This window comes from Oncorhynchus clarkii, chromosome 7 (genome assembly GCF_045791955.1).
Source record: "Oncorhynchus clarkii lewisi isolate Uvic-CL-2024 chromosome 7, UVic_Ocla_1.0, whole genome shotgun sequence".
In the NCBI taxonomy this organism is placed as follows: domain Eukaryota; kingdom Metazoa; phylum Chordata; class Actinopteri; order Salmoniformes; family Salmonidae; genus Oncorhynchus; species Oncorhynchus clarkii.
In genome coordinates this window covers 73,775,661-73,801,118 of record NC_092153.1, presented here as the reverse complement: position 1 = coordinate 73,801,118, position 25,458 = coordinate 73,775,661, and the positions used below count along the sequence as shown (strand labels likewise).

Here is a 25,458-nt window from a genome sequence, read left to right as displayed (position 1 = left end):
TAATAACTACCACAGTATAGTAATAACTACCCCATTATAGTAATAACTACCACCTTATAGTAATAACTACCACATTATAGTAATAACTACCACTGGTTAGTAATAACTACCACCTTATAGTAATAACTACCACATTATAGTAATAACTACCACACTATAGTAATAACTACCACACTATAGTAATAACTACCACACTATAGCATTAACTACCACTGGTTAGTAATAACTACCACAGTATAGTAATAACTACCACACTATAGTATTAACTACCACACTATAGTATTAACTACCACACTATAGTATTAACTACCACACTATAGTATTAACTACCACACTATAGTAATAACTACCACACTATAGTAATAACTACCACACTATAGTAATACCTACCACACTATAGTAATAACTACCACAGTATAGTAATAACTACCACACTATAGTAATAACTACCACATTATAGTAATAACTACCACATTATAGTAATAACTACCACACTATAGTAATAACTGCCACACTATAGTAATAACTACCACAGTATAGTAATAACTACCACACTATAGTAATAACTACCACATTATAGTAATAACTACCACACTATAGTAATAACTACCACATTATAGTAATAACTACCACAGTATAGTAATAACTACCACATTATAGTAATAACTACCACACTATAGTAATCACAACCACATTATAGTAATAACTACCACACTACCACATTCCAGCACAGCAGCAGAGACTATAGTGATTACTACCACATTCCACCTCAAGTGAAGTTGAAAACAAGCGCTGCAGGGAATTATTTTGGTTCTCCAACACCACCCACCTCTCCTATCCACTGGTTACTGGAGAGGGAGAGAGATTTTCACACATTAGTGTGAGAGAAGTAGACACAGAGGTAGAGAGGATGTGATAGTACTCAACTCCATTTACTCTGCACTCTTTTCCTATGCCCCTCCGGCCAGATGGTGAGAGTGAGCCAATCAAACAGTAAGCCAGGGGGTCTTCGTCCAATCAGACAGGCAGCCAGTGGGTCTTTGTCCGCCCCACTGACTCTTACCATTACCTGCCTGACAAACACCTACACAAAAACACTCAACAAAAACTGACATGTTTATGTGAACAGTCTGGACAACACAACACTTCCATAACAACAGTCTGGACAATGCAACACTTCTATAACAACAGTCTGGACAACGCAACACTTCTATAACAACAGTCTGGACAATGCAACACTTCTATAACAACAGTCTGGACAATGCAACACTTCAATAACAACAGTCTGGACAACGCAACACTTCTATAACAACAGTCTGGACAACGCAACACTTCTATAACAACAGTCTGGACAACGCAACACTTCTATAACAACAGTCTGGACAATGCAACACTTCAATAACAACAGTCTGGACAATGCAACACTTCTATAACAACAGTCTGGACAACGCAACACTTCTATAACAACAGTCTGGACAACGCAACACTTCTATAACAACAGTCTGGACAATGTAACACTTCTATAACAACAGTCTGGACAACGCAACACTTCTATAACAATGTCTGGACAATGCAACACTTCTATAACAATGTCTGGACAACGCAACACTTCAACTGTAAAACATCAATTAATATCCCGGGCCTTTATTTGCTTCAATCACACTGAACATAACCAGCGCTTATTAGAGACAGCCTTCTATTTGAGCCACGCCTCTGTTTCCTTAATGCACACAGCTTTTGCTTAATCAATTGTTGAAAAGACAACCACACTGTTTATTGTGACCAGTGTAAACATAATAACAAATCCATCACAGATCAGACTTGTAAATACTACGGTAGGCTTGCGATCATGCACCCGTTGATTTTGCGCTTCAGCACCATTCTCCCACTCATAGAGCCCCATGGTGGAGGTATAATAATAGCCATAACATCTAGCGATCAAACAAGGTAATGGTTCCAATCGTTTTCCCATCAATTATTTTTTCCATAGGGGATTTTAGAAACACTTGAAATTAAAGGCTGTGTTTTGTGTAGGCCAACCCTCGCGTGAGGTTTTGATAACCATGCAACTCTCTAGGACAAGGTGCCTTATTATTTATTTATTTTTTTGTAATTTTTACCCCCTTTTTCTCCCCAATTTCGTGATTACTATCTTGTCTCATCGCTGCAACTCACCAACGTGCTCGGTAGAGGCGAATGTCGAGTCATGGGTCCTCCGGAACATGACCCGTCAAACCGCACTTCTTAACACCCCCTCGCTTAACCCGGCAGGCGCCCGGGCCAACCACAAGGAGTCGCTAGAGCGAGATGAGCCAAGAGGTTGTAGTGACACTGCAACACTGCGATGCAGTGCTTTAGACCGCTGCGCCACTTGGGAGGCCCGGACAAGGCGACTTTTGTTTATATATTCGTCTCTATTTACTCTGAGTCAAAAATGCTACTTAGCATCAAAGTAGACATGCAAAACTAAAAATCCCTGCAAACTAATTTCTAGCTGACACCTTTGCTAACAGGTATGGTGTCAATTATAAACTTGCACAAGACAGTTAACACAATTGTAAATGTAAAGAATTGTAGCCAATTTATTCATTACTACATTAAGCTAACATTAGTTAATCCGGTGATTCTTACCTTCTTATCTCATCCAGAGCATCAGGGCATTTGTAGTTCTTTATGATAGCCACATTAGCAGCTAATTAGCATTTCATTTTAGGGGGTAAATACAGGCAAATATATTGATAAAATTCACCTTGTCCTAGAGATATTAACACGGTTATCAAACGTCATGCCATGGTAGCTTACATGAAACACAGCCCTTATTGTAAGTGTTTCTAAAGTCCCCTATAGGAAAAATGAATGGTGCAAAAACAATTGGAACCATTTCCCTGTTTGACAGCTAGGTTTTATGGGTATTATGAATCATACTGTGATACTCTATTGCGCATTGTATTATTGTAGTTGCATCGATATCACAGCACATAGACTTCAGTATTCAATGTTTGACCATGTCAAACCAGACTGCTGTCTCATATAATGATGTTGCTCTTCTTAATCTTCTTTATGGTGTTCACTGATTACTCTTAAACAATTTATTTAGACCTGCCGTTTATTTGAAATATAAGTTTATTTGCTGAAATCTGTGCTGATGCCCGGCTATTAAAAGGGACAGACAGCTATTTGAGATTTTGAAGTTGTACAATATGTGGAAATTCTCGACAAAACACAACACTTCTATATCAACAGTCTAGACAACACAACATTTCTGTCACTTAGACAGAAAATCTGAATTTTTGTTTTATGCCTATCCCAAACCTTAACCCTTACCTTAACCATTCAGAGTTAATGCCCTTACCTTAAGAATTCAGATTTAATGCCTAAACTTAAAACCAACCTTAAAAATGTGAAGTTTATGCCTAAACTTAACCTTAAACTCTTTGAAGTTGGACGTTTAGAACAACTTTGAAATCTGACTTTTGAGAAACTTGGATGAACGTCTAATTGTGATGTAAGAACGTGTAGGTCTAGACAACATAATGTCTGACAATGGAGCTCAGTTTAGTGTAACGGTACTCAAATAGTGTAATGCTATAACTACAGAAAACCAGAAGACAGAAGAAAGTCTTACACACACACACACACACACACACACACACACACACACACACATACAGTGCCTTGCGAAAGTATTCGGCCCCCTTGAACTTTGCGACCTTTTGCCACATTTCAGGCTTCAAACATAAAGATATAAAACTGTATTTTTTTGTGAAGAATCAACAACAAGTGGGACACAATCATGAAGTGGAACGACATTTATTGGATATTTCAAACTTTTTTAACAAATCAAAAACTGAAAAATTGGGCGTGCAAAATTATTCAGCCCCCTTAAGTTAATACTTTGTAGCGCCACCATTTGCTGCGATTACAGCTGTAAGTCGCTTGGGGTATGTCTCTATCAGTTTTGCACATCGAGAGACTGACATTTTTTCCCATTCCTCCTTGCAAAACAGCTCGAGCTCAGTGAGGTTGGATGGAGAGCATTTGTGAACAGCAGTTTTCAGTTCTTTCCACAGATTCTCGATTGGATTCAGGTCTGGACTTTGACTTGGCCATTCTAACACCTGGATATGTTTATTTTTGAACCATTCCATTGTAGATTTTGCTTTATGTTTTGGATCATTGTCTTGTTGGAAGACAAATCTCCGTCCCAGTCTCAGGTCTTTTGCAGACTCCATCAGGTTTTCTTCCAGAATGGTCCTGTATTTGGCTCCATCCATCTTCCCATCAATTTTAACCATCTTCCCTGTCCCTGCTGAAGAAAAGCAGGCCCAAACCATGATGCTGCCACCACCATGTTTGACAGTGGGGATGGTGTGTTCAGCTGTGTTGCTTTTACGCAAAACATAACGTTTTGCATTGTTGCCAAAAAGTTCAATTTTGGTTTCATCTGACCAGAGCACCTTCTTCCACATGTTTGGTGTGTCTCCCAGGTGGCTTGTGGCAAACTTTAAATGACACTTTTTATGGATATCTTTAAGAAATGGCTTTCTTCTTGACACTCTTCCATAAAGGCCAGATTTGTGCAATATACGACTGATTGTTGTCCTATGGACAGAGTCTCCCACCTCAGCTGTAGATCTCTGCAGTTCATCCAGAGTGATCATGGGCCTCTTGGCTGCATCTCTGATCAGTCTTCTCCTTGTATGAGCTGAAAGTTTAGAGGGACGGCCAGGTCTTGGTAGATTTGCAGTGGTCTGATACTCCTTCCATTTCAATATTATCGCTTGCACAGTGCTCCTTGGGATGTTTAAAGCTTGGGAAATCTTTTTGTATCCAAATCCGGCTTTAAACTTCTTCACAACAGTATCTCGGACCTGCCTGGTGTGTTCCTTGTTCTTCATGATGCTCTCTGCGCTTTTAACGGACCTCTGAGACTATCACAGTGCAGGTGCATTTATACGGAGACTTGATTACACACAGGTGGATTGTATTTATCATCATTAGTCATTTAGGTCAACATTGGATCATTCAGAGATCCTCACTGAACTTCTGGAGAGAGTTTGCTGCACTGAAAGTAAAGGGGCTGAATAATTTTGCACACCCAATTTTTCAGTTTTTGATTTGTTAAAAAAGTTTGAAATATCCAATAAATGTCGTTCCACTTCATGATTGTGTCCTACTTGTTGTTGATTCTTCACAAAAAAATACAGTTTTATATCTTTATGTTTGAAGCCTGAAATGTAGCAAAAGGTCGCAAAGTTCAAGGGGGCCGAATACTTTCGCAAGGCACTGTGTATATATATATATATATATATATATATATATATATATATATATATATATATATATATATATATATATACACACACAAACACACATCATACGCACGCAAGCACACACACCTACACCTACTCACATACAGTAGCCACAGAAGCTGAGGATTCATCCTGTGGTGTGTTGCTCTATGCAGGTGTGCTGAGGATGTGACTGACGGATCCCAGTACTTTGTGCTCTTGATGATCACAGACGGAGTCATCTCAGACATGGTGCAGACCAAGGAGGCTGTGGTCAATGTGAGTGCTTATCGTGTGTGTGTGGGGGGGGGCACATGTACCTCACACATCACCTTTGTGTGTTATCCCCTTTCTCACAGGCTGCCGCTCTGCCCATGTCTATCATCATAGTGGGAGTAGGCCCTGCTGAGTTTGACGGTAAGTTGGTGTGTGTGCGCATGTGCATCCGGCATGTGTGTGTGCGCACGCCCAAAGTAGCTAGCTCCACTGTCAAAAAAGCCATTCAAGGTTCACAGCTTCTGATCAGAGGCTTCACAGCCTGTGAAGTGCACTAAAGATCATCAGGGTAGGTGACAAAACAACACTTACTGCAATCTCCTTCCCAAAGGTTTTAGGAACTGGTGAATCCCCTCCTCGCTCTCCCCCTGCCTTGGAGATACAGCGAGGATGCCCATCCCTCCTCCTGTAGAGCTGGGCTTTTGCTCTGGATCTGTTATACTCTTCTAACACACCTGATTTGATCCTGACGAGCAGCATGAGTCTTATAGCAGGTTTGGAACAAAATCCTGCACGCCCAAGGTGCATTGGGCGGAGTAAAACTGACGTTATTAGTAGCTGTCCAGGAAGAGGGGGGTGTTCATTCCTTCTTCCCATCCCAAAGAATCATTAGCATTGCATTAGCCTCATTGGTAACAGGTCGTGACTCCTGTGTCATGTCTCTCAGTGGATGGGAACTCAGAGTGAGTGACTCCTGGATCGTATTCCGTAGGGCAGGCCATGGAAAACGTTTTAAAATGTCTTGCAATCGAATACGAAATGAGCAATGTCCATGTCGTCCCTCCTTGTTTCAGTCCATTTCTTCCGTATGGTGCCTAATGAACACGCGCCCGATGGGTCAGACTTTGGCTCTGTTACCTTGGTCACCTGGCTTTACCTACCATGCTAATTTTTATCCCTGGGTAATGATGACAACGCAGCAAGTGCACAATGGCCTGGCCAAGGGAAATCCTGAAATGGCACTCAATAGAACGGGATTGTGGATGCCTCCCTTTTACCTGTGGTCAAAAGTAGTGGACTAAATAGGGAATAGAGTGCAATTTGAAATTAAGCTTGTTTCTTCCTAGCAAAGTGAGAAAGAGTTGTGTTGGACAGCTGAGATCTTCAGAGAAGCAACACAAAGCGGAGACTCTCGCAAAGTAAACATGCCAAATATTCCAAAAGCTAATTGGCTAAGTGATTTTAATTATTAAAAAAATACTGCCGGTAGTTGGGGAAGGGAAAAGGAGAGGGGAAATGAGTCATGCCTAACGACAAGGGAGATAGATCTCGGAGGGACCTATTAGACACTACACAGGGCTGTACGAGGGATCAGGGGTGGCTGCCGTAGTTGTGCGTGTGCGTGCGTGACAGAAAAGGGAGAGAGAGAGTTGGGGAATGTGTATTTAAAAGCATATAAATTAAACCGCTAGAGTTTAATGTGTGGTGGGTTGACTGCTTGCTCCAGAGTGTGTGGTGGGTTGACTGCTTGCTCCAGAGTGTGTGGTGGGTTGACTGCTTGCTCCAGAGTGTGTGGTGTGTTGACTGCTTGCTCCAGAGTGTGTGGTGGGTTGACTGCTTGCTCCAGAGTGTGTGGTGGGTTGACTGCTTGCTCCAGAGTGTGTGGTGGGTTGACTGCTTGCTCCAGAGTGTGTGGTGGGTTGACTGCTTGCTCCAGAGTGTGTGGTGTGTTGACTGCTTGCTCCAGAGTGTGTGGTGGGTTGACTGCTTGCTCCAGAGTGTGTGGTGGGTTGACTGCTTGCTCCAGAGTGTGTGGTGGGTTGACTGCTTGCTCCAGAGTGTGTGGTGGGTTGACTGCTTGCTCCAGAGTGTGTGGTGGGTTGACTGCTTGCTCCAGAGTGTGTGGTGGGTTGACTGCTTGCTCCAGAGTGTGTGGTGTGTTGACTGCTTGCTCCAGAGTGTGTGGTGGGTTGACTGCTTGCTCCAGAGTGTGTGGTGGGTTGACTGCTTGCTCCAGAGTGTGTGGTGGGTTGACTGCTTGCTCCAGAGTGTGTGGTGGGTTGACTGCTTGCTCCAGAGTGTGTGGTGGGTTGACTGCTTGATCCAGAGTGTGTGGTGGGTTGACTGCTTGCTCCAGAGTGTGTGGTGGGTTGACTGCTTGCTCCAGAGTGTGTGGTGGGTTGACTGCTTGCTCCAGAGTGTGTGGTGGGTTGACTGCTTGCTCCAGAGTGTGTGGTGGGTTGACTGCTTGCTCCAGAGTGTGTGGTGGGTTGACTGCTTGATCCAGAGTGTGTGGTGGGTTGACTGCTTGCTCCAGAGTGTGTGGTGGGTTGACTGCTTGCTCCAGAGTGTGTGGTGGGTTGACTGCTTGCTTCAGAGTGTGTGGTGGGTTGACTACTTGCTCCAGAGTGTGTGGTGGGTTGACTGCTTGCTTCAGAGTGAGTGGTGGGTTGACCGCTTGCTTCAGAGTGAGTGGTGGGTTGACTGCTTGCTCCAGAGTGTGTGGTGGATTGACTGCTTGCTTCAGAGTGTGTGGTGGGTTGACTGCTTGCTCCAGAGTGTGTGGTGGGTTGACTGCTTGCTTCAGAGTGTGTGGTGGGTTGACTGCTTGCTTCAGAGTGTGTGGTGGGTTGACTGCTTGCTTCAGAGTGTGTGGTGGGGTGACTGCTTGCTCCAGAGTGTGTGGTGGGTTGACTGCTTGCTCCAGAGTGTGTGGTGGGTTGACTGCTTGCTCCAGAGTGTGTGGTGGGTTGACTGCTTGCTCCAGAGTGTGTGGTGGGTTGACTGCTTGCTCCAGAGTGTGTGGTGGGTTGACTGCTTGCTCCAGAGTGTGTGGTGGGTTGACTGCTTGCTCCAGAGTGTGTGGTGGGTTGACTGCTTGCTCCAGAGTGTGTGGTGGGTTGACTGCTTGCTCCAGAGTGTGTGGTGGGTTGACTGCTTGCTCCAGAGTGTGTGGTGGGTTGACTGCTTGCTCCAGAGTGTGTGGTGGGTTGACTGCTTGCTCCAGAGTGTGTGGTGGGTTGACTGCTTGCTTCAGAGTGTGTGGTGGGTTGACTGCTTGCTTCAGAGTGTGTGGTGGGTTGACTGCTTGCTTCAGAGTGTGTGGTGGGGTGACTGCTTGCTCCAGAGTGTGTGGTGGGTTGACTGCTTGCTCCAGAGTGTGTGGTGGGTTGACTGCTTGCTCCAGAGTGTGTGGTGGGTTGACTGCTTGCTCCAGAGTGTGTGGTGGGTTGACTGCTTGCTCCAGAGTGTGTGGTGGGTTGACTGCTTGCTCCAGAGTGTGTGGTGGGTTGACTGCTTGCTCCAGAGTGTGTGGTGGGTTGACTGCTTGCTCCAGAGTGTGTGGTGGGTTGACTGCTTGCTCCAGAGTGTGTGGTGGGTTGACTGCTTGCTCCAGAGTGTGTGGTGGTTGGAGAATGTTCCTAACTTTAGCTTTAAATGTTCTATAGGAAGAGGGGTATTTGATTCATCTACACTTTCATATCTTCCTTTAGCTCAGTCATAAGGAAGCTGGGGAACTCTCTCTCCACAGGGAGCCTATGCAAACAGACTGTCTCTCACACACACACACACACACACACACACTTGAACATTCCCAGACAAAAATGCTCTTTGCTATGCAGCTATTTTTTGTTGTTGTCTATTTTAAATGAAAACAGAAAGGAAATTAATTGTTACACAGAAATGATTGTATTTTGAGATAAATACGGCTGCATTGGACCTTGAAGCACCATCTTCTCTTCTCTCTCTTCTGCTATTACCATCCTCCCCTCTCTTACGCTCTCTTTCTCTGTAAATCTTTCCATCACACTATTCCTCTCTCCAAATCCCCCACATGTTTTGATGAAGCTGTTTTTCTGTGGGTGTCTGTGTGTGTGTCTGTACGTGTGTGTGTCTGAGGGTGTTTGTGTGTGTAAGTGCATGCGTGCGGTGAACGTGTGTGCATCATCAGTGTGTACTAAGCACCCCTGTGCCTGTAGGTACACACACACACACACACACACACACACACACACACACACACACACACACACACACACACACACACACACCTGTGTGTGTCGTGTGTGACATTCATAGGGAACAGAAGGCGGAGTGTGTGTGAGAGGGCATGTGTGTATACACCCCTCTGTCTGTATGTGTGTGTGCGTGCATGACGTTCAAGGGAGCAGGAGGCTCTGTATAAGTCCCTGTGACTCAGGGGATGCCCCCCACATGTCCGGGTTTACCCAAGGCACCTGGCCCCCTTCCCTGCCCTCCTGCTGTCCCTTCACCCCCTCTCTTCCTCTGCACTACTATATTCTGCCTACAGCCATCTGTCATCTCTGTAGTGCCATTTATAATATCCCCAGTCAGTCCTCTTCAAACATGCCGCATGATCTCGTCCCAATAGGTATAACTTGCTCCCTTTCCTTCATGACCGCTGATGGGTTAAAGCACTGGATAGGTCTCCAGCCCATTCCCATTCCTCAATACCAAAACAGATTTCAGTATCCATGGTGTAGTCCAAGGTTATTCAACTCTGACCCTACAAGGTCCGGAGCCTGCTGGTTTTGTGTTCTACCTGATAATTAATTGCACACATCTGGTGTCCCATGTCTGAATCAGTCCCTTATTAGAGGGGAACCATGAAAAAATGCAATGGAACTGGCTTTGAGGTCCAGAGTTGAGTTAAAATCAAATTTTATTGGTCAAATACACACGGTTAGCAGATGTTAATGCGAGTGGGGCGAAATGCTTGTGCTTCTAATTCCGTCAGTGTAGTAATATCTAACAATTCCCCAACAACTACCTAAAACACACAAGGGGTAAATGAGAATATGTACATATAAGTATATGGATGAGCGATGGCCGAGCGGCATAGGCAAGGTGCAGTAGATGGTGTAAAATACAGTATATACATGCGATATGAGTAATGTAAGATATGTAAACATTTTTAAAGTGCCATTATTTAAAGTGACTAGTCCATTTATTAAAGTGTCCAGTGATTGGGTCTCAATGTGGGCAGCAGCCTCTCTGAGTTAGTGGTTGCTGTTTATGTGTCTGATGGCCTTGAGATAGAAGCTGTTTCTCAATCTCTCGGTCCCAGCTTTGATGCACCTGTACTGACCTCGCCTTCTGGATGATTGCGGTGTGAACAGGCAGTGGCTCGGGTGGTTATTGTCCTTGATGATCACCCTCTGGAGAGCCTTGCGGTTGAGGGCAGTGCAGTTGCCGTACCAGGCTGTGTTACAGCCCGACAGGATGCTCTCGATTGTGCATCTGTAAAAGTTTGTCAGGGTTTTGGGTGACAAGCCACATTTCTTCAGCCTCCTAAGGTTGAAGAGGTGCTGTTTCGCCTTCTTCACCACACTGTCTGTGTGGGTGGACCATTTCAGTTTGTCTGTGATGTGTACGCCGAGGAAGTTAAAACTTTCCACCTTGTCCACTGCTGTCCCTTCGATGTGGATAGGGGGGTGCTCCCTCTGATGTCCACGATCATCTCCTTTTTCTTGTTGATGTTGAGTGAGAGGTTGTTTTCCTGACACCACACTCCATGTGCCCTCACCACCTCCCTGTAGGCCGTCTTGTCGTTGTTGGTGATCAAGCTCACTAATGTTGTGTCGTCTGCAAACTTGATGATTGAGTTGGAGGCGTGCATGGCCACGCGGTCGTGGGTGAACAGGGAGTACAGGACAGGGCTGAGTACACACCCTTGTGTTGACCCAGTGTTGACGGTCAGCGAAGTGGAGATGTTGTTTCCTACCTTCCCCACCTGGGGGCGGCCCGTCAAAGTCCAGGACCCAGTTGCACAGGGCGGGGTTGAGACCCAGGGCCTCCAGCTTGATGATGAGCTTGGGGGGTACTATGGTGTTGAATGCTGAGCTGTAGTTAATGAACAGCATTCTTTCATAGGTATTTTTTTTTTGTCCAGATGGGATAGGGCAGCGTGCAGTGTGAGATGATAGCGTCATCTGTGGACCTGTTGGGGAGGTATGCAAACTGAGGTGGGTCTAGGGTGGCCGGTAAGGGGGCGGTGGTGTTATAGGGGTTTAGACTATTAGACATTTTACGGAATCCATATTAGGAAGTTGTACGTTCTCAGACAAGACTTCCTAATATAGATGCCGTAGACATTATTAAAGGGGTAGTGCAGTTAAAAACGTGATTGTCCTGTTTCAAATATGAAATAAATATATTTCCATAATACTATGAAATTGGGGTGGAGCCTGTTCAGGTGGGATGGAGTTTTTTTTCCAGATCATGCTGTCACAATCTGATCTGATTGTAATAAACCAATGACAGTTATTCTGGGTAAGGGGGTGGAAGGGGGTGGGCTCTCGACCATCCTATCAGCCAATCAGGGTTGTGTATCTTCAAATTTGTTTCCTAATGCCCACATGGTCAGACTGAGCATTTCAAGGGCAAAAGGAGGTTCAGGGTAATAAATGATCTGAAATGTATTTGAGTTATTTTCATTAAATAAACACACACAGTGATTTATTAGACATGCAGTGATGATTTTAAAAACATGTAATAAAAAGTATACATTGTGGCTTTAGAATCAGTCCTAATAATGGTAGTTTGAAGTCTGAGGATCATTTTTTTTAAATATGTTTTTTGTGGGGTTTACGTAGAGGATTATGTCTTTACCCCAATATTATTTTATTAGTTGAGCTTTTGGCAAACAAAGTGGCCAATGGTGCCATACTTACCACAAATCCAGCACACATTAAAAGCACCTATAACATTCTGTCTAACATTGGAGCTATGTGTCGTTATCTCTGTCTGACTCTACCTCTGTCTCTAACTCTGATTCCATCTCTCTTCCTACTGCTGTCCCATTTCTCTACCTCTGTCTCTGTCTCTAACTCTGACTTTCTCGATCTCTGACTCTCTCTGTCATTGACCGCCCTCTCTCTGACTCTCTCTCTCTCTCTGACTCTGTCTCTGATTCTCTGTCTGACTCTCTCTCTCTGACTATCTGTCTCTCTTTCTGCCTCTGCCTCTCTCTAGATCTCTCTAACTGTCTGTCTTTCTCTCGGACTCTCTCTGTCTCTGACCCTCTGTCTCTCTCACTCTGTTTCTGACTCTTTCTGACTCTGACTATGTGTCTCTACCTATGCCTCTCTCTGACTCTGTATGTCTCTCCCTCTCTCTCTCTCTCTTTTTCTCTCTCTCTCTTTTTCTGTCTGTCTGTCTGTGTCTGTCTGTGTCTGTCTGTGTCTGTCTGTGTCTGTCTGTCTCTGTCTGTCTCTGTCTGTCTCTGTCTCTCTGTCGGTCTCTGTCTCTCTGTCGGTCTCTGTCTCTGTCTCTGTCTCTGTGTGTCTCTGTCTCTCTCTCTCTCTCTGTGTTTCTGACGCTCTCTCTCTCTGTGTTTCTGACGCTCTCTGTCTCTCTCTCTGCTCTGTAGCGATGGAGGAACTGGACGGTGATGAGGTCAGAGTGTCCTCTAAGGGGCGCATTGCTGAGCGAGATATAGTCCAGTTTGTGCCGTTCCGGGACTATATTGACCGCCAGGGCAACCAGGTGCTGAGCATGGCACGGCTGGCCAAGGACGTGTTGGCAGAGATCCCCGAGCAGCTGCTGGGTTTCATGAAAACGAGAGACATCGAGCCCCAGCCTGCCCTGCCCACCTCCTCCACCACCACTACCGCCCCTCTAGGACTCAACAACCTGTGCATCTGAAAGTGGGGTTTGGGTGGGGTGGGGTCAGAGGTCAGGGGGGTCTTAGGTCTAGGGCCATAGGGCCATGGTTTGGACCATTTTTCAGTTGCAGCGAATACCTGAAGAGACACACTGAAGCAGTTGGTGTGCACATGAACACACACACACACACACACAGGCAGTTGCTGTCTGAGGGGTAGACTGCAGTCAGAGGGGTAGACTGCAATAGCACTGAAAGCTTTTTCACTACCGCTCCTTCCATGTTGAAGTCAGCTATTTTCCTGATTCTTCTTTTATCTCACTGCCGTAGCGATGTCCTGCCTGGCGGACACAGCCCCCTGCTGTGATGTAACGACTCTACAGCTCAACGGGGGTCAAATGCAGCGTGAACTTTGGGGCAAGAACTGTTGGAACTGCCTCCGCGGTCGCCAGCCCCTTACCTAACCCTTAGCTTATTTCAGGGTTCAGGGATCGGTCGCAGTTAAACGTCAGAAAAAGCAAGAGTTTGTGGACTTTTCGACGGACATAAAGAGAGATCGATGTTCACCTTTTTTCCTCTCTAGTTCTGCATGCAATGAGTGTTTCATCCCTGTATCTTCTTGTGGTCCGAAACAGAAACAGCAACAAACTGGCTGCTTGGGTTGCCATGGTAGTATTCTACTTTGACCCCTCTCTGGCTAATGTATATTTTTCATGTGTATAATGACACTATTAACATTGCAGAAAGTCAGTTAATATCCAAAACAAGTGAAAAACACAGTATCTTCATGTTTGGTGTCTACTCAGGGCATTTCTGACCGAAACAATATGGCATCTGGACAGTTGTGTTCTCAGCCTCAGCAACTGGAGTCATTGTGTTTATATATCTTTACAACATTTTTGCAAGGACTGGTTCATCTTGTCCAGGGGTTGATTGAATAGTGAATATATTGTGCTATGCCAGTCCACACTATATGTATATAGGTAGTTGAATGTTACTTCTTGAAAAAAATATATTCCTGATATATTCCACGTGTTGAAATGTATATGTTAATTAGGATGGCCTATGGATGGCTATATTTCAGATCAGAAAATACATTTAGAGACAGAATGTGTAAATATTGAAATAACTTTGGTCACAAGGGCCTGCTAGCTGGCAATTGCGTACTTCTGTTCAGAGAAAAGCCTTCATCTTCAAAATGAAGGGTCGTAAATTGAAATTGGCTTGAGATGGAGCATAGCTTGAAATACTCCCACCTCTGTTTCTTTTCAAGCACCATACAACTGGTCGTCTGATGTCCCTGCACAGGTCTCAATATACCTGGCTGTGACCCCACTCTCCAAGGGTGTCTCAGCGGGAGTTGGGAGATGCAAAAAGCACATTTCCAATTCACACATACAGGTCTAAGTCACATGTATAAAATAGGACAATAATAAGCACCCACCAAATTATTATTATTATATTAGTACAGTACCGAGTCAGCTATTTTAAAACTTGTCCTTGATTTCCTCCTTCCAAATTGAAACTTTTCCTAGCTTTTCCCCGGTGATTAAAAAATGAATCATTTATGAAGTGGTCGGTCAATGGTGGGAAAACCTGCTCCGTCTTTCAAAATCTGTGGAGCTCCTGTTTAGTTTCAGAAAGACTCGGCATGCGCTCGCTGAACAAAAGTGCTTAGATGTAGCAAAGAACGCATTAACGCTTCACGGTCACCAAGTCCATCCATTTTTTCTGGAAGGAGGAGAGAAAGAGAAAGAGAAGAGGCCTCCGCATAAGTTCTTCTCAAAAGTGTGGTCTCTCGCCACAGCCTGTTTAGAGGGAGTTGGAAATGGCTGCTTTACACAGCCTGTTTAGAGGGAGTTGGAAATGGCTGCTTTACACAGCCTGTTTAGAGGGAGTTGGAAATGGCTGCTCTACACAGCCTGTTTAGAGGGAGTTGGAAATGGCTGCTCTACACAGCCTGTTTAGAGGGAGTTGGAAATGGCTGCTTTACACAGCCTGTTTAGAGGGAGTTGGAAATGGCTGCTCTACACAGCCTGTTTAGAGGGAGTTGGAAATGGCTGCTTTACACAGCCTGTTTAGAGGGAGTTGGAAATGGCTGCTTTACACAGCCTGTTTAGAGGGAGTTGGAAATGGCTGCTTTACACAGCCTGTTTAGAGGGAGTTGGAAATGGCTGCTTTACACAGCCTGTTTAGAGGGAGTTGGAAATGGCTGCTCACCACAGCCTGTTTAGAGGGAGTTGGAAATGGCTGCTTTACATAGCCTGTTTAGAGGGAGTTGGAAATGGCTGCTTTACACAGCCTGTTTAGAGGGAGTTGGAAATGGCTGCTTTACACAGCCTGTTTAGAGGGAGTTGGAAATGGCTGCTTTACACAGCCTGTTTAGAGGGAGTTGGAAATGGCTGCTCACCACAGCCTGTTTAGAGGGAGTTGGAAATGGCTGCTTTACATAGCCTGTTTAGAGGGAGTTGGAAATGGCTGCTTTACACAGCCTGTTTAGAGGGAGTTGGAAATGGCTGCTTTACATAGCAAATGTATGCATGATTTCTTTCCTCCACAGCTCTGGTTTCTGAGATATGGGTCTATATTTTCATTGTTGTTTTGGTTGGGCTCATAGGCTCTACACTAGTTTGTTTACAATGCATGTAATGCATTCTTTTTTGTACTAGTCGTTTTATTATGCCTTTGTTCTTTGAGGAATGCCTGGCTAGAAGGGATCATTCAAACAAAGTTTGTATTTTGCATTCAAGCATCTATTGTGATTTGTTGGATTTCTCTCTCTCTTTTTCTTTCTCTGTTTCTCTCTCTCTCTCTCTCTCTCTCTCTCTCTCTCTCTCGCTCGCTCGCTCGCTCATACACTGCACATACATACCTTTGTTCCCATCTCTCCATTCATTCACTCTCTCTTACATAGTGGTAGTTTACCATAACATTTTTGACCGTGCCAACAACGGACATGGCTTCTCTTGCAATTTTTTGTATTTCTCTGTTAGTAAATTGCATAACAATAGTTTGTTGATGTCGGTGCCAAATGTCACCGTTCCTTTTTCACATAGCACTTAAGGAGAGTGCCTGGACCTAACCATATATTGGAAAGATTGTGGGGTGGCCCTTAGATACCCTGGGAAGAGAGAAACCATGAGGGAATCTTTTGAGACCAAACTTTAGGGAAACGATCAAGCATTTGGGGCATTGTGACAGCAAGTCAACTAGAGATAATACCAGTGCTGGACTTGGACAGCAGCTCACCTGAGCTGAGTATCGGCACGTCAAATGTTCTACTGCTTGAGCTCCTGTTACTCTTATAAAACATTAGCTAAAAAGTATTGTGGAGCTGAGTACCGGAACCTATTTCAGTCCAAGTCAAGCACTGGCTATAGAATAAGATGGACAGTAGTGTGAAGAGTTGACTTAGGAAGAGATATGGATATGTGGCCTTAATTATGTCATAATCCCACGTGTGTGTGTGTGTGTGTGTGTGTGTGTAGGGAGGATTCTATTTTTATATTATTCAATGAGGTCATAACTGCATTATTTTGCATGCTAACCTGATTAGTCGACACACTGCTGATGGTTGTGGTCGTCAAATAACTGTTCTTCACATTTGAAATTGACTAAAACATTCCTATTTGGCGAGTGTTCTGTGCTTGGTTGGTTTTGTACAAGACTGGATTGTGTATTGAATTTTGTCAATGTTCTTTGTTGTACACTGTATAGTATACAGGAACTGCCAATATAATAACCCCAAACTATAATAGAACATTTGAATAGTAGATGCATTTCTAATAGACTGTTTTTAGTGCATGTGTGTAACAGTGTTATAAAGTCAAAAAGTCAACCTCACATCACCTGCTGAACATTTTAGCATAAAGCATGACTGTCTGGATTTGTGTTAAGTGTAGCTTTTGCTTATAAGTATAACTCATGTAAATATATCGGAGTTCCTGTACAGAATATTATGTGATCAGTCTTCCTCTGGATTTTCTTTCTTAAATGACTCTATAAATGTACATCAATGTCATGCCATGTCCATTTGTGTTGGTCAAAACCTATTTGTAAGTTTGTACATTTTGTTTTATATATCTTTAGCTTAGAAATCAAATAAAGATATATTATTAAGACTCATCTCAGTATAAAAGTTGGTAGATTATATTTCTTCTATGAATTAACAAAATCCTGTTTCAAGAAAAGTCAGTGACCTGGATAGTGCATCTCACTTCCCCAAAGAAATCATATTCATTATTATTGGGCATGGTGGATGTCTGCCCTTACTGTTGTCCGTAACTATGCCCAATTGGCCTACATGGTAATCTGTGAAATTTAGAGAGAGCCCTCACAGTGAATTAGTAATACTGTTACTTAAATATGGATAAAAATACACCATATCTAGTTACATTAACACATTTATAGGTGTCATATATTAATGACATTACTGGTCATACATTGACCAACACTTTCAAGCATTTACAATGTTTTTGTATATTAGTGTGCATGCTGACCATAGACTGTACAATGAGTGGACAAAACATTTTGCCCTCAGAACAGCCTCAATTCGTCAGGGAATGGACTCTAAAAGGTGTCAACTGTTCCACAGTGATTCTGGCCCATGTTGACTCCAATGCTTCCCACAGTTGTGTCAAGTTGGCTGGATGTCCTTTGGGTGGTGGACCATTCTTGATACACACAGGAAACAGTTGAGGGTGAAAAACTCAGCAGCGTTGTGTAATGAAGACGAGGGGAGACAGAGAGCTGGTTTCAAGCGCAGTGCACAGCAGGTGTTTATTGCAAAGGACCACAGGAGGAGACAGGTAGCTGAATCCAGGGGAAGGCAGAAGGTCATACACAGGAGGAGGCAGGTAGCTGGGTCCTGGGGCAGGCAGAAGGTCATACACAGGAGGAGGCAGGTAGCTGGGTCCAGGGGCAGGCAGAAGGTCATACACAGGAGGAGGATGGTAGCTGAGTCCAGGGGCAGGCAGAAGGTCATACACAGGGGGTCCAAAAGTGCAACAGTACAGGCAGGGAAAAGGCTAGTAACGTAGTCCAGGAGATAACAGGAAATCCAATAGGCTAAAGTACATGCAGGGAATAGGCAAAATGCATCGTTAGTGAGGCAGACAAAAACTATCATACACAGGAGGAGTAAATCACAGGAAACCCAGCGTTACGAAAGACGTGTGTCACAAAACAAACAATACCTCACAGTGATGGGGTGCAAAGAACTGAACTAAATAGGGTGTGTAAATGACAAACAGGTGTGTGAACAGGTGATCAGAGTTCAGGTGATTTGGATCTGGAGAGTGAACTGCGTTCAGGGGATCTGTGTGTTTGTGAGTGTGAGCTGGAAGGTGGGCTGGAAAGTGATCTGCGTTCAGGGGATCTATGTGTTTGAGGGTGTGGGCTGGAAAGTGATCTGCGTTCAGGGTATCTGTATTTGAGGGTGTGGGCTGGAAAGTGATCTGCGTTCAGGGGATCTATGTGTGAGGGTGTGGGCTGGAAAGTGAGCTGCGTTCAGGGGATCTATGTGTTTGGAAGCAGACGTTACACGTTGCAATTCTTTCTTTCTCATTAGGGCGATGCACATGGGCTACTAATATCTTACTACACAACATAAACGTAGTATTACTTTCTTAGCTACAGTATACATATCTCCCCGGCATATTACATCATTTCTGCAGCAACGTACAATACCTTTTTGTACTGTGCTCACTTGAACAGGAAGGTGGCGTGGCGATCCTTCTTGTGGGCAAATTTTGTCATCAAAGTCTGGCATTCTCTGAATTGATGGTGCTTTCAAAACAACTGGGAACTGAGAAAAAAACAAGGTTGAATCATGATAACGTCATTGATGTTCAGGTTGTAGCTCTAGAAAGAGGCCAGAATTACAATTACGAGTTGGATGACCGTTCAAAATGTATTTTCCCAGTCGGAGCTAGTTTATTCCCTACTTCCCAGTTGTCTTGAACTCACTGAAGTCAAGTTTTCGCAGTTCCGAGTTAACAGTTGTTTTGAGCGCGGCTCAAATCATGCTTCATTGACAGCATGGCCAATGTTGAATGTTTATCATTTTAAACTTAATCCCAGATTTCGGACCACACAGCCACTCCACTGAATAGCAGGCTAGTGATTGCTTTGCAATGCTTGCAGTTAGCCACTGTCACCGATTTCTTCCAAACCACTCATTATTACATTTGTGATTTCCAACTTGTTGTGTAATGTTTATGGCCGATGAGCACCGATATGTTTTATCTATAATTTCTCTTCATATGACAAGGATTAAAAAGGATTTGCCAGTATATTGTCGACTTGATTCATGATGATGACTGCTAGCTAATATTTTGAAAGTATGATGTTGACATGATCAGTCCAATCAAAGCTACTGTACATAAAACGTGATTTGACGTCATGACCTTGAGCCTTCTTGGATGGGCACTTCTAATGTAACTCTATGGCAGCACCCAAAGGGCTAGAATTTTCTAGCTCTACCCTTAGACTTGGCGGTTACCTAGTGTCCCCATGAGTGACAGAACACTGAGACAATCACAGCTCAACGCTCCGCATTTTCTTCTGGCTTGCCCCACCACCACAGAAAGCACTGAGCTAGGCTGAAACATCTGCATTTTGGAGTTGGCTTACTCAAGAAAACAAAAAAGAGACCATGTTTATATGTGGTTTTATTACCTCAAAGATATATATATTTTTTACATTGTTTGCAAACTGATATGTGACACGTATTAACGCCAAAATAACATGCAAAACAGGCAAGCCCTGTTTGACAGGTCTACACTGCCTCCCACTCCCTATAGGCCATTACCCATGCGCACACTGATCCTGATGCACACAATCACAAAAACAGAGTCAATTTCCTAATCCAAAAACCAATAGCCCATCACCCTGAAGAGTAATCTATGCTATCCAGTGCCCGGGCTCCATATTATACATCGGGATGACCACACGCACTGAGAACACGCATCACAGAACACAAAAGCTCTATTTGATGCAAGAACGAGAACTACCCTCTAGCAGGGCACTTTATTCAGCACCAACACACCGTCAATGAACTAAAGATCTGGGCTGTAGAGAAAATGCAGAGGAATGAGAGGGGGGTGATTTTGACCATTTCTTGCTACAAAAAGAGGCTAAATGGATCCATCTCCTAGACACTGTCGCCCCCCACAGATTCAACTAACAACTACAGTTGAAGTCGGAAGTTTACATACAGGACAATAATAACAGTCCTTAATAACAAACTACAGCTTTGGCAAGTCGGTTAGGATATCTACTTTGTGCATAACACAAGTCATTTTCCAACAATTGTTTACAGACTTATTATTTCATTAAAAATTCACTGTATCACAATTCCATTGGGTCAGAAGTGTACATACACCAAGTTGGCTGTGCCTTTATACAGCTTGGAAAATTCCAGAAAATTATGTCATGGCTTTAGAAGCTTCTGATAGGCTAATTGACGTAATTTGAGTCAATTGGAGGTGTACCTGTAGATTCATTTCAAGGCCTACCTTCAAACTCAGTGCCTCTTTGCTTGACATTATGGGAAAATGTAATGAAATCAGCCAAGACCCCAGAAAAACAATTGTAGACCTCCACAAGTCTGGTTCATCCTTGGGAGCAATTTCCAAACGCTTGAAGGTACCACGTTCACTGTACAAACAATAGTACGTAAGTATAAACACCATGGGACCAAGCAGCCATCATACCACTCAGGAAGGAGACGCGTTCTGTCTCCTAGAGATGAACGTACTTCGGTGCGAAAAGTGCAAATCAATCCCAGAACAACAGCAAAGGACCTTGTGAAGATGCTGGAGGAAACAGGTACAAAAGTATCTATATCCACAGTAAAACTATATCGACATAACCTGAATGGCCGCTCAACAAGGAAGAAGCCACTGCTCCAAAACCAGCTTAAAAAAAGCCAGACTACGGTTTGCAACTGCACATGGGGACAAAGATCATACTTTTTGGAGAAATGTCCTCTGGTCTGATGAAACAAAAATAGAACTGTTTGGCCATAATGTCCATCGTTATGTTTGGAGGAAAAAGGGGGAGGCTTGCAAGCCGAAGAACACCATCCCAACCGTGAAGCACGGGGTGGAAGCATCATGTTGTGGGGGTGCTTTGCTGCAGGAGGGACTGGTGTACTTCACAAAATAGATGGCTTCATGAGGCAGGAAAATTATGTGGATATATAGAAGCAACATCTCAAGACATTAGTCAGGAAGTTAAAGCTTGGTCGCAAATGGGTCTTGAAATGGACAATGACCTCAAGCATACTTCCAAAGTTGTGGCAAAATGGCTAAAGGACAACAAAGTCAAGGAATTGGAGTGGCCATCACAAAGCCCTGACCTCAATCCTATAGACAATTCGTGGGCAGAACTGAAAAGGTGTGTGCGAGCAAGGAGGCCTACAAACCTAACTCGGTTACACCAGCTCTGTCAGGAGGAATGGGCCAAAATTCACCCAACTTATTGTGGGAAGCTTGTGGAAGGCTACCCGAACTGTTTGACCCAAGTTAAACAATTTAAAGGCTATGCTACCAAATACTCATTGAGTGTATGTAAACTTCTGACCCACTGGGAATGTGATGAAATAAAAGCTGAAATTAATTATTCTCTCTACTATTATTCTGACATTTCACATTCTTAAAATAAAGTGGTGATCCTAACTGACCTAAGACAGGGAATTTTTACTAGGATTAAATGTCAGGAATTGTGTAAAACTGAGTTTAAATGTATTTGGCTAAGGTGTATGTAAACTTCCGACTTCAACTGTATAGGTAAACTGTTTTCTCTAGTATACATAGTCCTTCCTAAATTCCTAAATACACTGAACAAAAATATAAATACAACATACAACAATTTCAAATATTTGACTGAGTTAGAGTTCATATAAGGACATCTGTCAAGTGAAATAAATGTATTAGGCCCTAATCTATGGATTTCACATGACTGGGGATACAGATATGCGTCTGTTGACCAGTCAGTATCTGGTGTGACCACCATTTGCCCCACAAAGCATGGCACATGTCCTACGCATAGAGTTGATCAGGCTGTTAATTGTGGCCTGTGGAATGTTGTCCCACTCCTCCTCAATGGCGTGTTCAAAGTTGCTGGATATTGGCTAAAACTGGATCACACTGTTGTACATCCAGAGCATCCCAAACATGCTCAATGGGTGACATGGGTGAGTATGCTGGTGAGAACTGGGACATTTTCAGCATCCAGGAATTGTGTATAGATCCTTGAGGCATTATGATGCTGAAAGATGAGGTGATAGTGGCGGATGACTTGCATGACAATCAAATCAAATCAAATTTTATCTGTCACATGCACATGGTTAGCAGATGTTATTGCGAGTGTAGCGAAATGCTTGTGTTTCTAGTTCCGACAGTGCAGTAATATCTAACAAGTAATCTAACAATTCCCCAACAACAACCTAATACACACAAATCTAAAAGGGTGAATGAGAATATGTACATGTAAGTATATGGATGAGCGGTGGCCGAGTGGCATAGGCAAGGTGCAATAGATGGTATAAAATACAGTGTATACATGTGATATGAGTAATGTAAGATATGTAAACATTATTAAGGTGGCATTATTTAGAGTGGCATTGTATGAAGTGACAAGTGATCCATTTTATTAAAGTGTCCAGTGATTGGGTCTCAATGTGGGCAGCAGCCTCACTGAGTTAGTGATGGCTATTTAACAGTCTGATGGCCTTGAGATAGAAGCTGTTTTTCAGCCTCTCGGTCCCAGCTTTGATGCACCTGTACTGACCTCGCCTTCTGGATGGTACCGGTGTGTACAGGCAGTGGCTCGGGTGGTTGATGTCCTTGGTGATCTTTTTGGCCTTCCTGTGACATCGGGTGTTGTAGGTGTCTAGAAGGTTAGGTAGTTTGCCCCCAGTGATGCATTGTGCAGACCACACTACCCACTGGAGAGCCTTGCGGTTGAGGGCGGTGAAGTTGCCGTACCAGGCTGTGCAACAGCCTGACAGGATGCTCTTGATTGTGCACCTGTAAAAGTTTGTCAGGGTTTTAGTTGACAAGCCAAATTTCTTCAGCCTCCTGAGGTTGAAGAGGCGCTGTTTGACCCTTTTTCATCACACTGTCTGTGTGGGTGTGGACCATTTCAGTTTGTCTGTGATGTGTATGCCAAGGAACTTTAAAGCTTTCCACCTTCTCCACTGCTGTCCCTTTGATGTGGATAGGGGGTGCTCCCTCTGCTGTTTCCTGAAGTCCACGATCATCTCCTTTGTTTTGTTGACATTGAGTGAGAGGTTGTTTTCCTGACACCACACTCCATATGCCCTAACCTCCTCCCTGTAGGCTGTCTCGTCGTTGTTAGCAATCAAGCCCACTACTGTTGTGTCATCTGCAAACTTGAAGATTGAGTTGGAGGCGTGCATGGCCACGCAGTCGTGGGTGAACAGGGAGTACAGGAGAGGGCTGAGCACGCCCTTGTGAGGACCCAGTGTTGACGGTCAGCGAAGTGGAAATGTTGTTTCCTACCTTCCCCACCTTGGAGTGGCCCGTCAGAATGTCCAGGACCCAATTGCACAGGGCAGGGTTGAGACCCAGGGCCTCCAGCTTGCTGATGAGCTTGGAGGGTACTATGGTGTTCTGAGCTGTAGTCAATTAACAGAATTAACACGAAGCATCGTCACCCATCGCTCCACAAAAGCCGCGGCCCCTGCAGAGCAAGGGGAACTACTACTTCAAGGTCTCAGAGCAAGTGACGTCACCGATTGAAATGCTATTTAGCGCGCACCACCGCTAACTAGCTAGCTATTTCACATCCATTACACTTGACAGATGGCATCAAGCACTCCTCCAGCATCTTTTCATTTTTCTGCATCTCACGACCGTTCTTCTTTGTTATCCGAACACCTCTACCTTAGATTAGTCTGTCCATGACACCTTTTTCCAATCTTCCTCTGTCCAGTGTCTGTGTTCTTTTTCCCATCTTAATCTTTTATTTTTATTGGCCAGTCTGAGATATGGCTTTTTCTTTGCAACTCTGCCTAGATGGCCAGCATCCTGGAGTCGCCACTTCACTGTTGACGTTGAGACTGGTGTTTTGCAGGTACAATTTAATGAAGCTGCCAGTTGAGGACTTGTGAGGAATCTGTTTCTCAAACTGACACTCTAATGTACTTGTGCTCTTGCTCAGTTGTGCACGGGGGCCTCTCACTCCTCTTTCTATTCTGGTTAGAGCCAGTTTGCGCTGTTCTGTGAAGGGAGTAGTACATAGCGTTGTATGAGATCTTCACTTTCTTGGCAATTTCTCAAATTCATTTCTCAGAACAAGAATAGACTGATGAGTTTCAGAAGAAAGTTATTTGTTTCTGGCCATTTTGAGCCTGTAATCGAACCCACAAATGCTGATGCTCCAGATACTCAACTAGTCTAAAGAAGGCCAGTTTTGTTGCTTCTTTAATCAGAACAACAGTTTTCAGTTGGGCTAACATAATTGCAAAAGGGTTTTCTAATGAACAATTAGACTTTTAAAATGATAAACTTGGATTAGCTAACACAATGTGCCATTGGAACACAGGGGTGATGGTTGCTGATAATGGGACTCTGTACACCTATGTAGATATTCCATAAAAAGTCTGTCGTTTCCAGTTACATAGTTATTTACAACATTAACAATGTCTACACTGTATTTCTGATCCATTTGATGTTATTTTAATGGACAAAAAAAATAGCTTTTCTTTCAAAAACAAGGACATTTCCGTTTGAACGGTAGTGTGTATATTTATTTTACCTTCATTTAACTAGGCAAGTCAGTTAAGAACAAATTCTTATTTACAATGACAGCCTAGGAACAGTGGGTTAGCTGCCTTTTTCAGGGGCAGAATTACAGATGTTTTACCTTGTCAGCTCAGGGATATATATATATATATAGTCTACCTTTCTTTACATATATATATATATATATATATATATATATATATGTATATGTGTGTGTGTGTCAAGAAAGGTAGACTATCAAGAGTTGCATGCACAGTTGGCCTCGTAGTAATGAATGCGAAGGGCTGAGTGATATAAGTTACCATTTAAACATAGTAGACCACTAAATGTTTGTTTATTTTAAAGATTTGAATAGATTAGTACTTTGGATGTCTTGTCTCTCCTTTGAAATATTCAAATTTTCTTTAAACTTTCTGTAGAATTATTTGGCCAGAAATGAGCTTATAGTGGCACCTAGTGGTCCTCAATAACACAATCCCCGGTAATGAATAAAAACATGTAAAAAATACTGTACTTAATTTTGCTTTCAGAAAATATGCATGACCATGAT

General features: G+C 43.6%; 1 protein-coding gene across 1 annotated transcript in view; it reads left to right on the top strand.

The window, feature by feature from the left end:
• The window catches only part of LOC139413830 (copine-9-like), a 134,628-nt gene extending 121,402 nt beyond the window's left edge, over positions 1-13,226 (top strand). The window contains exons 18-20 of the mRNA XM_071161619.1: positions 5,468-5,570; positions 5,651-5,708; positions 12,901-13,226. Of these exons, the coding sequence (XP_071017720.1) occupies positions 5,468-5,570; positions 5,651-5,708; positions 12,901-13,175 (436 nt within the window). The 3' untranslated portion in view covers positions 13,176-13,226. The remainder of the gene's footprint in view (positions 1-5,467; positions 5,571-5,650; positions 5,709-12,900) is intronic.
• The last annotated feature ends 12,232 nt before the right edge of the window (positions 13,227-25,458 follow it).